Source organism: Colletes gigas, unplaced genomic scaffold, assembly GCF_013123115.1.
Source record: "Colletes gigas isolate AHSC1104 unplaced genomic scaffold, ASM1312311v1 Colletes_gigas_Sc00001, whole genome shotgun sequence".
NCBI lineage: Eukaryota > Metazoa > Arthropoda > Insecta > Hymenoptera > Colletidae > Colletes > Colletes gigas.
Window position 1 is genome coordinate 13,032,609 of NW_025106630.1, and position 14,038 is coordinate 13,046,646.

The window sequence follows — 14,038 nt, forward strand, 5'->3', positions numbered from 1 at the left end:
GCGAAAACGCGCCTACCCGAATTACTAATGTGGACAGTCCTGCCCTGACCCTACCTACTTAGATTAAGCACACACACACACCAGAAAGTTACCTACCTACCTAACCCTATATTTAAAAAATTGCAAAACTCAGTCTCTCAAACAAACACTCCACGGTTCTCATTCTGAATGTCCGGGCGCGACCTGAACTAGAGAGGACTCCCCGGGGTTCCTCCGACACCCGGACACGATCTCATTCATACTCTAATTGTGTACGTACCAGTTTTTGCAGTGGACTGACAAAGCTAGTGCCCATTGCGTACTTTTATTATTCATGTTACAACATTTTAATATATCTGATATAGTCTTTATTAAAATATACTCTACATATGATGATATAAGATCGAAAAGCTAATTCATTATGCATTTTACAATATCATTGACGTGTATGCAATACGAACAATTTCCAAGTAAATAATAACTATAAGTTTAATATTATTATTACGATTGTTATGAATCTAATGTCAACAAATTCTATATCTGAATCGTAATAAACTTTTGAAACGATGCACTTCCACATCCTAACCACACACACACACACATATGTGGACGGTACATCGTGCACGATACACTAGCATTGTCAGTCGCACGGATAAATTACTATTGTAAATGTTACAAACTAAGTCATCGTGCCCCGTTTGCCTTCGCTCGTGCAAATAACACTTGGGCATGTGCACGAACTTAGGCAACGAACACGGAAAAGTATCCTGAAAATCCTGACTAGAACAACTGGTTATTGATAATTAACTAAACGGTATCAATTCTCAATTGAAATGACTCGACTTGTTATATGTAATAGATCAACAACAGAGTACGTTAATATTGAAAGATACTATTATTCAAGAAAAAATTTGTGACTGAAATTTAATTGTGCAAAATGTAAGACTTTAATAAAGATCTCATGATAAAATAATTTACTTTGCAAATTGAAATAAATTTGATAAATTATTATGCAAAATATTAAATTAACCTTGGTCGATTTTGTCGTCAAAGTAAATTTTTGTAAAAATATAATCAATATGCATGTTCCTTTGAGTTGAAAATCGACCAGTCGCGAAACGCCTTCTTGCACATAAAATACATCGTATGATGTATTAATCGATAAGACGAATATTTAATAATTATATTAATAATGTAAGATATTTTACTGAATCGTACAATTAATATAATGTTTTCACATTATATTAATTTATATTCTACTCAATTATATAATTCATATAAAGTTAATAAACATATTTCATATAATTGATCAAAATTGTGTAATAATCATGTTGTATAATATTTATTGATAACATTAAAAAACGCGAGTGCAAGAAGACCCTAGCCTGCACTAAAAAAATATAACTCATGGGTATTTTTCATACCCGCGGTCACTTAACTCGTCAAAAATACTAAGTATACAACTGGTCACCCGTGTTGATTCGGATCTTTCATCCTACAACATGGTTGGGGACCAGAGGAACACAAATAGCATGCGACTTACGAGTGATGAACTTGTGCCTCTGGGATGACTGCATAATGATGCTGCTGCTGCTGCTGCTGCTGCCCGGTGGAAGTCATCAAAGCCCCCTGCATGCTCCTGCTATAAAGAATAAGAAAGGAATTATAATCTATTGTTAAAATTATAGAGATTTTTAATTAACAAATTTCAAAGTATAAATTTATACTTACGTTGTTCGCTCGTGGTCCACCGCCCGATACCCCGGGTACTGCTGCTGGTCCCCAGGATCATGTTCAGAAACTGTAAGAAAACTGTAAGAAAACAATTAGAATCTATTGTCAAAACTGTAGAGATTTTTAATTAAAAATTTCAAAGTATAAATTTATACTTACATTGTTTGCTCGTGGAGCATCGCCAAATAATCCTCTTCCGTGATGCACTGATTCTAATTCCGGTAACGAGGAGTTTAAATGTCAAATTGAAAAAATAATTAATTTTTTGATTGGAAAGTATTAAATTTGATTACCGCGACCGAGGATTGAAATCGGCGAACAAATGACTCTATTATCGCGAAACAAGGAGAGCCACGAGGCTCTGGAAATAATTTAATACCGCGTAAGAAACACTGCTTCTATTTCTCGCGTTTGCCTAACATCGCGAACGATAACGTGCTCGGGGTCACTTTGCCCCGAGAAACAAACTTGTTGCTACGTACAAACACTGAATCTACCGGCCGCATTGCGCTCGGCCAACAAATTTCCTGGAAAGAAAAGACCTGAAAAGAAAGGGACAGGAGACAAGAAACAAAACAAGCACATCTGTGCTTTGCCTATCGATTTTCTTTTTTCTTCTTACAAAAGTTCGTCAACAGAAATACTGCTTTACTTAATACTACTGTATGCATAGTTTGCCACGTAAAAATTCAATGCCACGAAGGCGAAATATTCTGAATCAATGAGAATTTCAACGATAAAATATTATCTACGAAAATAATTAAGTACAAGTAATTATTCAATTTATAAATACTATATCACTAAGTTTCATAGTTAGAGTTGTAAGCATGATTATGTTTATTTTCTCGAACGTTAGAATATCCCGTAATTTTTATAAATATTCCGAAATTTGCAAGAATTAAAGTTCGTTGGTTATTTGTGCTCGAATAGCATATTTCAACGCCGAAGTTACTACATTTTCTTAAACTTGCATCGAAATATATATGCAAATTGCAATTACAACAATTCATAAAGAAATATGAACGATCAATTAAATAAATAACACTCGGAAATATTTAATCGCGATCAGAATACAGTTAAATATAAATTATTTCAATTTATCGTCGATATCTACCAACGCCATTTCTGTATACTTCGATATTATATCGAAGTGGATAAAAGGTTTGTCAAAGATTTTCATAATTTATCTTAACAATGGCCGATTATAAAATTATCATCATGCTTGCAACGAATGACACAATAAAGAGATACAAATATATAAATATTGATATAGATGTTAATTTTGGTTACAATTGTTTAGAAGTTACCAATATTCCCTTCAAAGTCGACTCGTCTGCCATCTGTTATGGTGTCGTTTACGCGCCAATGAAACTTCCCATGGCGTCGAATTTCAATCAGAGACTGCAACAGAAATGAAGTACAAATTAAATCATAATTAAACAATAATTGATAATAATGAAGAAATATTAAAAGGTTAGAAACACGTATGTACCTCGTTGGTCGCGAAACACCGACACGTCTTGGCAGGTTCCAACAAGACTTATTATTTCTTAATTTCGAGTTCCATTAAGAGACTGCAACAGAAACGAAAGAACGATGCATTAAAATACACGAACGATTATTACAATTTAGTAATGATTAAATCGAAACCGTATTGCAAGAGATCGTGGAAGGATAAACAGGTTAGAAATACGCACCTCGGTTGCGAAACGCCGATACGTCTCGACACGTCCTGCTATGTTTATTTTCAAAGTACGAATGATGGCCGTCCGCTGTGCTCGGCAACGCTCGGGAATTAGATGACGCGGCGGGGGGAGCTCCGATGTCTCACGAAGCTTGTATTACGAACCCGAGAGATGCCTCAGCTAGAAACCGCGGATAGACTGATTTTAGCAAATTATTTGCAACTTTAACTAGTCAAGGAATCGCGAATAATTCGTACTTTGAACTGATATGCATTTACACGCACTAGCTGCTGCCTATCACACTAATTCAGTGAGTTTCTCAACTGACCGTTATCCATGAGAAGAGGCCGCTAAAATCACCTCCGAATTTTCAGGTCGGTATGGCAGTCAGATTCGGCCGCGAAAGTCCATAAGGTGAAAGGTCTATTCATATATCTCGTCTGTGACAAGAGGAAGTGAGACAGAAAATGAAATTACAGAAATTTTAGTATTTTTTAACGGAATGAAAGCTGTACCGCCCAGAATTGAGCATCAATCGATTAATTTCATTCGAGTAACCAATCGATTTAGATCACTTGAAGATTACTCGATTGTTAAAATACGCGCTGTTGCGCGTAACGATGTAGATTCTTGAATTTATTAACATTATTCACTAGGATGATTACATGCAAATTATTTACAACTTTAATCAAAGAATCGCGAATAATTCGTGCTTGTCAACTCATATCCATGAGAAGAGGACGCCACTCAATGTTTAGGTCGGTATGACAGTAAATTTGGGCTACGAAAGTTTATAAGGTGTAAGGTGTACTCGTATACCTTGTCTGTGGTTTGGCAGGGTAGGTGAACCCCTACGTGGCGGATAGGGGAAGCTTTCTCAGGCTGATGACCCCATACCTGCATGGCATCCCGGAGGTCGGGGCGTCAATATTCTTTTTAGCAAATATTAACTCGATAACAATAACGATCAGTGATTGTTTGTTGCTTCGACTTTACGGTATGTGCTACGTACGAAGAATTTCGATACAAAGTATACATTACCCATTACATTAAAATTTTCAACCGGATTTAAGAATCGTTAACTGGATGTTCAATTACGAGTGCTCGATTGATACTGCTTGATCGAATGATCTACTTTATTCAGATCTATTTGTCATGGTATAAAAGTCGGTAGGTAAAAAGAGGACAAATATAAATACAAGTACGCCTACAATTGTAGCTTTATAAATACAAAAATTAATTGTCCGATGCGGCACTTATACGGCTTAATATAATAAAGGGTTCTTATAAAACATACACTTATATCGTAATAATTTATTTAAAGACGATGGTGACCGCGACAGCGGTTATACACTGAATATAAAGACGCGCCTCATGAACAACAAATCGATAGAGAAACTCGATGTAGAAAATAGAAATAATATATATATATATAAAAGACGGACCGACAAACAGAGTATTTCTTCCAAATTATTTAGCAAGTGTTGGACTAATAAAGGAAAAGCGCGCCTGATTGAGCCTGATGGCAAGAAACAGTCTGTAAAAAATGAAACAAAAAAAAAAAAATAATTAAAAAGGTAAACGCAGAATCGAGAAGCAGCATGAGCGGAGATAACGGGTTGAGAGAGTTGGTTGTTGCGGGTAGAGAGATCCGGTGGTCCTCTTTAGTTCTCATCGACTTCGGCTTCCTGCTCCTCGTCGAATTCTGCTTCTTCGTCCGCGGTAGCTTCCTGGTATTGCTGGTATTCCGAAACCAAATCGTTCATGTTCGATTCCGCCTCGGTGAATTCCATCTCGTCCATACCCTCGCCGGTGTACCAATGAAGGAAAGCTTTCCTCCTGAACATAGCTGTGAACTGTTCGGAAATTCTCTTGAACAGTTCCTGGATGGCGGTCGAGTTTCCAATGAACGTGGCAGACATTTTCAAACCACGAGGCGGGATGTCGCAGACGGCTGTCTTTACGTTGTTCGGAATCCATTCGACAAAGTACGAGCTGTTCTTGTTCTGAATGTTTAGCATCTGTTCGTCTACTTCCTTCATCGACATCCTTCCACGGAAGATGGCGGCTACCGTCAGGTACCTTCCGTGCCTGGGATCGCAGGCAGCCATCATGTTCTTCGCGTCGAACATCTGTTGCGTGAGCTCAGGAACCGAAAGAGCTCTGTATTGCTGGCTGCCGCGGGATGTGAGCGGAGCGAAACCTGGCATGAAGAAGTGGAGACGCGGGAACGGTACCATGTTTACGGCAAGTTTTCTAAGGTCAGCATTCAGCTGTCCAGGGAACCTCAAGCAGGTCGTGACACCGGACATCGTAAGGGAGACGAGGTGGTTCAAGTCGCCGTAGGTAGGTGTGGAGAGTTTCAGGGTGCGGAAGCAGATATCGTAGAGGGCCTCGTTGTCGATGCAGTAGGTTTCATCTGTATTTTCTACCAATTGATGTACGGAGAGTGTCGCGTTGTACGGTTCTACGACGGTGTCTGATACTTTAGGAGACGGGACGACCGAGTACGTGTTCATGATTCTGTCGGGGTACTCTTCGCGGATCTTGGAGATGAGCAGGGTGCCCATACCGGATCCGGTACCACCACCGAGAGAGTGAGTCAGCTGGAATCCCTGGAGGCAGTCGCAGCTCTCTGCTTCCTTCCTAACAACGTCGAGTACAGAGTCGACTAGTTCGGCTCCCTCGGTGTAGTGACCCTTGGCCCAGTTGTTGCCAGCTCCGGATTGCCCGAACACGAAATTGTCAGGTCTGAAGATTTGTCCGAACGGACCAGAGCGAACAGAGTCCATAGTTCCCGGCTCCAAGTCGACGAGGATGGCACGTGGTACGTATTTACCACCGGACGCCTCGTTGTAGTAGACGTTGATTCGTTCCAATTGAAGGTCCGAGTCGCCATGATAGGTACCAGTTGGGTCAATGCCATGCTCGTCGCTGATTATTTCCCAAAACTGTAAGAAATATTCGTACGTTACGATCGAGGCAATGATTTCTTTCGATAAAAATTTACAAACGCAACAACGATCTAGAAATTCAAGTCTAGCACTCATTCGAATCTCAGATCTGCAAATTGTACCGCCCGCCGTTCGTGAATCTAATAATCTGTGAACGTATTGTTACAAAGTGAAACAAAATTTGTTTCAACCAGGTTTGGACTCGAGTCAAGGAGTAAGGGGCCGCCCCCGGCCGCGCTGCCAATCCGCCACGACCCCGATTATTAGAACAGAACCGTTGTTAACGCATACCGATTAATTATCAAGTTATCTTGTATAGAAATTTACTCGTAATATAGGATTCTTTTATATAGTAATTGGATAGAAAAATCTACTATTTTACAAAAGTGGGGCAGAAAATGTGCCGTCGCGTCGGAGGACTTTGAAAAATCGGCCAACCCGCGTTCATTGATATTTTATCGTTAAGCCGGGAAAATCTTGGGAGAAATTAGGTTTTGTAACGGTGTTGCAAATACACGAGGTATATATCTCATTGGAACCAGTGTGCTCGAATAGAAAAGGAAGAAGGACGAGCCAGCCAGACGCTTTCTCTCTACGATTACCCTCGCATCCGTTTCCAGTCTTCCGTAGTATCGACCGACAGTTCGACGACCTCGTCGGTGAATAGCTCGCGTGTAATTAGTCATAATACGCGCACGTATTAAGACCATGGCAAAATGTTTCTCGTTTCCTATTTTCTTTGCTCCTCGAAATTGTTTTTTTTACACAGAAATTAGTCGCTCGACCGCCGAACGAAATTAATTATGCGACTCCTGATTCCCTGAGCGTCGATTTCCTTCGGTTCTGACGCGGACGAACGCGCGCAACGCGAAAACGCAGCGAAGCAACGCGCGCCACGATCAACAAGCATTCTCTTCTCTATCTAGGAGAGTGTATGTGTGTGTGCGCGCGAGCGCGCACCTCTCTTGACTATAGTTCAAAGACCTTCTGGTATATTTCTGGAAATCGATGTACGCCAGAGAATGTCGGTTGAACGTGTACATAGACACCGCGTAAGAAATATAACTAGGCGGCCAACCATGCGACCTTCCGCGAGAGACGGAAATTCGCAAAAATGTACCAACGAGCAATTCGCCTCTATGGAGCAGTTCTATTCAAGTAAAATTCAAGTAAAAATTATACTTTGAAAATTTATTCTTTAAACGGTGGTATAAAGAATGAATGGTAGCTCTAAGCTCTAAAAGCAAGGTCAAAAAAATAAATTACAAGAATACGTATTACAAAAACGTACTGTGTAAAAACAAAATGACTTGGTAAATCAGCGGCGTTGCTATAAATAAAGATTGCATAAAAGGAACAATCTGTAGTTGCATTTTCTTGGAATTAAAAAATTAGCATTGGCAACCACGGTTTAAACTATTGCATGTACGTAGGACGTGTACAGGGAGTGTAGTACACGGTTCGAATAAATAAAAACATCAAGTAAGACGCTATCACCGAAGCATATAGCGATTGGATTTAAGGTTGGTCTAACGTGATGCTTCGTTACATCGTGTTCCCACGCAACGCGTATCACGTTATCATAGGTCGGAAGAGGCTCGCGCGGTGCGTCATCGTAGTTTGCTAAAAATGTTAATTCCCTCTTGGTGTTTGGTTGGATTTAATCTCTCAGGGACTATCGAATCGATTAAAGAACGTTCCGAGTCTATTTGTACCTTCTGATTGAACTTGATTCGAGTTTCCGACGATCGTTGCCAAAGTCGTGAAACGATAGTGCACGCCTACGAGACCTACAACGTCCTACATGGACACGATGGTTTATATTGAGCGGTATGACCATATATGAATATCGTTAGTGGGAAGCTAAGATAGCCCAGCCCTGCCACCTCCCACCCACCGCACCGACCTGTACACGCTACATCTACGTGTGGATTGCTGTAGCGAGATATGAGTCACCAATGTCATCGCTATATATAGAACCGATGACTGTAATACCGAACTCGGACAATTAGCATAACACAGTTTCCCCGATCTATGCACCCTGATATTTCTTGTTTACGTCTCGCCCTCGGCCAACTGCACGGAGAAATAATCAAGCCTCGTTAAGTTAAAACGACAAATGCAATAATATTACGCGTCGTGACAATTTAATAATATATCGGTATAAAAACGACAATTGTAAATTTCCGATAAGAAAAATGGATCGATCGATTAGAAAATTAACAAACTGGTGCCGCCATTGGCCGAAGGAAGAACTAACAGTGGATCGTCCCGAGCAGCTGCTCTATGCCTTTTATTTACGATCCTCCGAACAGTCGAGCAGACGGCCGTTACAGACAGATGGCAACCGTTTGAAAAAAATCGAAATTTAAAAAAAACAGTGCGATAATATTTCGTCTCGACGTTCATTGTTTCCAATATAATTTAATTCGAAGGCATCGAGAGCCGATCGATACGCACCTAAAATGCGAAATGGCTGGAAACGGACCGAGGTAAAACGAAAGAAAATGGCGAAAGGATCGATATCTTCTTTCTTTATTTGGAAGCGTTTCACCCAGCTACGCAAGACACGATGTCCTTGGACTCCAAGATCCCTGAATGGATAGTTGTGATCGTTGCACAACCGTGCAACGTTTGTCAGATCAGGGAATCGAAATTGCAAACCCGCGCGGCATGTCCATGAGAAAATATTCCTGCCAGAAAATCGATACCGTGGCAATAGATCAAGAAAGATAACTTTGGCAGCGGACGTTGACTCAATGAGGCAACCTTCAAAACTATGAGAGCGTGACTTGACCGGCGTTACTGCGTTCGTAAGGCAGTCTTCTCAAGACAATTGCTACGATAATTGTGTCCGTTATACACAGTTTATTTATTTCCAAATTATATTATTTAAATTTATATTTGTCAAAGAGGAAAATACAAGCTACGAGAAATAACTCGACACGACAAGTTTCTACAACTTATAAAAAATGCTTATGAAACCTGAACCTCGAGATTACTCTCACAATGCAACAAAACAATTGAACATAATAGGTACATTCGTAAAGATTATTGTTCCAGCTCGACAGTACTCGACTAACCAAAAATACTTTTTATACAATGGTCAGGCGGATTCCGTTACTAACTCGAATCGGACGAATATAAAGAATTCATTTTAACGATATTCTATCGCGGTTATTACCATATACGGCGCTCGAACGTATGAAAATTCATTCAAGAGTTACAATTTAAGCAGACGTTAAACCTTTACGTAAGAGACAAAGTTAATTGGCATGATAAAATTACACGTCAAACGATGAAGGATATGATGGAACGGAACAGAAAGGAGTCTGCAGAGATAGACACGTAGAAAAATAGAAAAACGTAAGTGGAGAATTTGTATGCGAGAAATGGGGAGACGAGAGCGAATAGGCTACAGAGAGAGAGAGAGAGCATCGATTGCGCGCGCAACCGTTCGATTCCGTTGCCGCATCAACACCGGTGTGTCTCGGCGCCGAGAACTAGCCACACCCAACACGCGAATCGTTCGATCGAAGCATTTTTTTAATTTTCATACAAACGATACGTTTTCGAACGTCTTTACCCGCGAGACTGCACAACAAATTTCTGCCCATGACGCGATACAGAAAAATATGGCCAACGCTTGACGACAACGCCACGTTCCAGAACGTGAGTCGACGGGAAAAAAAAAACCGTTAAGCATACTCGCCGGCCGGCGAAGTTCCGTCGCCATGACAGGTCTTCGACCGGGCGAGGTTGCCATTTATTCGCATACCAACAGCACCGCGTCCCTCTACACATTGCGTTCGATATCTTTCTATCGTAAAAGTACAACACTACGCGTTCGTAACATCAAAAATGCCTTCTTAGCCCCGTACTTCTTCCATACAACGCGATATACTCGAGGAACACAGAAAGATGGCGTACTCACGGTTTAACAAAATTTTTTCACGTTTCCTATCTCCCGTCGATTCGACATTCTATTTCTCGAAACGATCGAAGCAGTTACGATCTGGCGGATATTCGACCAATATTAGTGATTCACACGGTTTTCCGAGGGTTATCCCGAATCTTTAATGACGCCACGCGACATGGAACAAAGAAACGTTCGCTTCTACACGGGACCGCGTATTTAATCGTTTCGAACGTTTATTTCGACACGTACCTTCGCGCCAATTTGGTTTCCGCACTGGCCGGCTTGAATGTGGACGATTTCCCTCATATTGCTTGGTAGTTTCTTGGACCTCTTCGAATCTTACTTTGATCAAACCAACGATGAGACGCACGCTAACTCGTCACGAGAGCCCAGAAACGAATATGCCCTGGTAGCCGCGTCCGTTACAGATTTTCAAGCTTCTACGAGACCGCGGTGGGGCGTCGGGGGGCGGCTCGTTCGACGCTTCCCATTGGTTGCCGCTCGGGTTCCGCCGCCTTTTCACCAGCCAGCCTCGACAGCGTTGCCAACTGCTCTAACGATTCTGCGGATGAATGTGACATCGTCGAAAATTTCGATAAAGCCAAAATTGCAGACCTACTCTTTCTGTTTGGCCGACGAATCCGACCTCTCTTTTTTCAATACCCTCCACACTCGTCTCGTCGAAGGGAAACATTGATGTTTCTAGCATTATAAATTCGGGAGTGGTTCAATTGTTTGCCAATTTGCGAACGCTCGAGCATAATTCATACATATTTAAACGATTCAACTCATTTTGTTGGGCCCCCAGAAACTTCACCGAAACGATCTATACAATGCAAATTAATAAATAATCTACGTCGAAGAGAATATATCGAAACCAAAATAATGTATTTCATTCTTTTTTTTTATATTCTATGTAGTAGTTTCTTTTCACACTCGATTATTTACTATTGCTTTATTTAGTATCGTTGACAGAGAAAAATTGCTCGAAACTCTGAAAATGTATAATCATCTATTATACCCTAAATATTCTATCAAATGCTATTTATACAACGGTCTATCTATAATGATTCAATAGAACAATCGACATTATTAAACTGATACTGTTGTGGACACTTGCGTCACAATTACTCACTGATAAACAGCAGTGCTATCAAGCAATTAAAATCTGTCCAAATGTTTTGCTGTTGTTACTTTGACGGCGCTCAACGCGTTGAAAACGTTATCGATTACTGGGCGTGGTTAGGCACGAATAAACGTTTTTGTCACGAAAGCATCGTACAGAAAAAAAATCAAACTTGGTCTAATCTGGCTTGTAATTGCTTAAACATTATCCGTCTGGTTAACAAATGTTTCTTCAACGCGTATGGAAATTTTCTTTACTCCTAGCTGAAGAGGTAACGCTAATTTACGACCGAGGGCAGATTTATTGAAGCACCGTTGTATAATATGCATTTATATGTCGTGTAATGCTTCATTGCGTAGTTTCGCGAGTAATTTGACCACAGACAAAAGAAGGAACGTGACCAATAAGTTGTAGAGAATCGGACAGAGTTACTGTTCTGACCTTTTGTTATTTTTCCCGTTATATCGTTCACGGTGAGACTGTTGGGCAGACAGTACGCCACTGGCAGAATATTCTACTTGAACGTTTCGTAACGAGCATCGAATTATGATTAATTGTTTCGTAAGGGTTTGTTTGAAACATCGCGAACCAAATATCCGCTACTTGGTTTGGCAAATGGTTATTTCATTGCGGTCTTTTCCACCCTTACCTACGGTGCGCCTTGGACTCACCCCGCCTACCCCAACCTGGTCGGAAGAAAAGTCGATACGTGACTCACTGTCGTACACGCCCATCCAAATATTGCGGATTTAATCGCAAACATCTTAACTCGGAGGCTGCAGTTTTATGGTTTCTAATATAATAATGTTTAACGTTCATTTGCAATTACTAAAAAGAGTTCTCCTCATCTCCTCATAAATAACTCCTTTATTATTAGGAAAAACAGTTGAAAATGTTGTCCATATTTCCACCCTAGACACAAGTAAACTCGCCCCTTAATAGAGTCCAACTTGGTTGTAACGAGTCAATACAATTGTCACGTTATAACCATTACTCGCTGAATTAGTCATTACTTTGACTTTACCACATACATAGTTTCTTTTACAATATACATATGTAAACCATTATGCAATATTATCTTTCGATAGATAGGGTTTCTGAAGGGACACAGGTGCATCCGAAAGACGATTGGTCTGTACCGATTTCGATCCCTGGAAGGCCCTGCTTTTTCGAATGATAAAAGTAACCTAAAAATGTCGAGGTTTCGAGTGTTCCATTGCTGGTTTAAACGTATGCAGTCAGTGGCCGTGCATGTGATTGCACACGAATACGCAGAATACGTCTGATCAGGCATGGTAGAAGAACGAGAGGAGACAGGAGAGCAGGTAGGGTGGGTTACGCGGCGCAACGTGTAAGCCCAGACTTCTCACCGTTACCATGTATGGATCACTCGCTCTTCGTTCCGAAAGAAAGAAAATCAGACGGCCGCGTGCGCGCGAGTTCTCTGATCGCGTGCATGCACAGCATTCACGTCCATTCACGTACCAACACTAGGCTGGACACGAACAACACTGTCTCGGATTGATAGACACGCGTCGCAGTACGTGCAGCACGTAACGGCGCTGCCAACAACCCGGGATCATAATTGTTATCGACGTAAATTCCAACTGAGAGGAACAGAGTGTCTACCTCCGGTCGCTCGCATAATGTGGCAGCAATGCAGTTCTTTCGCGTAACGCGTTCATTGCGCTCGCCACCTACCGGAAGACGATGTTCCTTGCAAACTTGTCTGCTCCTTATGTACAAAGATGGTATCGAAAAATTTTCAAACCTCTTATGTAGCAAGTAACAGGCTAACCTGACAGGTTTAGCGACCACTACATAACCTTTACGACTCAAGATAAAATGTGAAGAAACAGACATGCAAAGAAGGCTTCCTTTTCTCCGATTTAAAACTTGAGCTGCCTCGCAGAGACAGCTCGTTCGTGCAGAGACTCGGGAGGATGTGGCCGACTAGATTATGGCTCTATTCTCATTGTCCTTCGCTGTCGTAGCCATTAAACGAGTCCGCGAGTATAGAGGCTCGGTGACATCACGTCCAATTTAGACGTCGCGAACCGAGACGTCGCGCACGTTCCTGCGTCGACGAAAAAAGGTACAGCGTCATTACTACCTAGAATGGATCGTGCCATCGCGATAATTGACGATCGATCTGCACGGTTATCTAATGGCACTTTATTACCGCGTTCGTGCAAAAAACGTACGTCGCGTTGCTCTTTTTTTCGCGGGTAGAGTCCATCCGAAGTTAATTGGTTATAATCAGCAGTGAGATACGAACGGTAATTAAGCACGTATGTACGTCGCACCTCGTACACGATAAGAGTGACTCACTAACGCAGATCGAATTTTGCTTCGGTATTCCGATTTTGTGGCACGGTAATTTTATTATTACGCGCCATTTCTTTTTCACAGGTATAGACAGTGGCGAATATGAGGGGAGCAATCAGGGGCTTCGGTCCCTCCCATTGATCAAACAAATCTATTATATGAATTTTGATCGCTTCGAGGAACTTTTTTTTCTAAGAGAGGGATTCCTGATTTTCTATTAGTTTCTACCTTCTAACTCTTGCAGAGTATTGAATGTAGAGAAGAAGAGGGCTCGAAATAATTTAATTAAACTTCTTTAATTTTTTTTTAATTC

At 41.1% G+C, this 14,038-nt stretch overlaps 1 protein-coding gene across 1 annotated transcript; it reads right to left on the reverse strand.

Moving 5' to 3' along the window:
* Positions 1–4,925: 4,925 nt before the first annotated feature.
* On the reverse strand, positions 4,926–10,687 carry LOC122395475 (tubulin beta-1 chain). Its single transcript, XM_043393096.1, has 2 exons — positions 10,521–10,687; positions 4,926–6,349 (listed from the first exon to the last, which is right to left on the reverse strand). Exons 1-2 carry the CDS (start codon positions 10,575–10,577, stop codon positions 5,063–5,065), a joined length of 1,344 nt encoding a protein of 447 aa, XP_043249031.1. The 5' UTR covers positions 10,578–10,687; the 3' UTR covers positions 4,926–5,062.
* Positions 10,688–14,038: the final 3,351 nt, after the last annotated feature.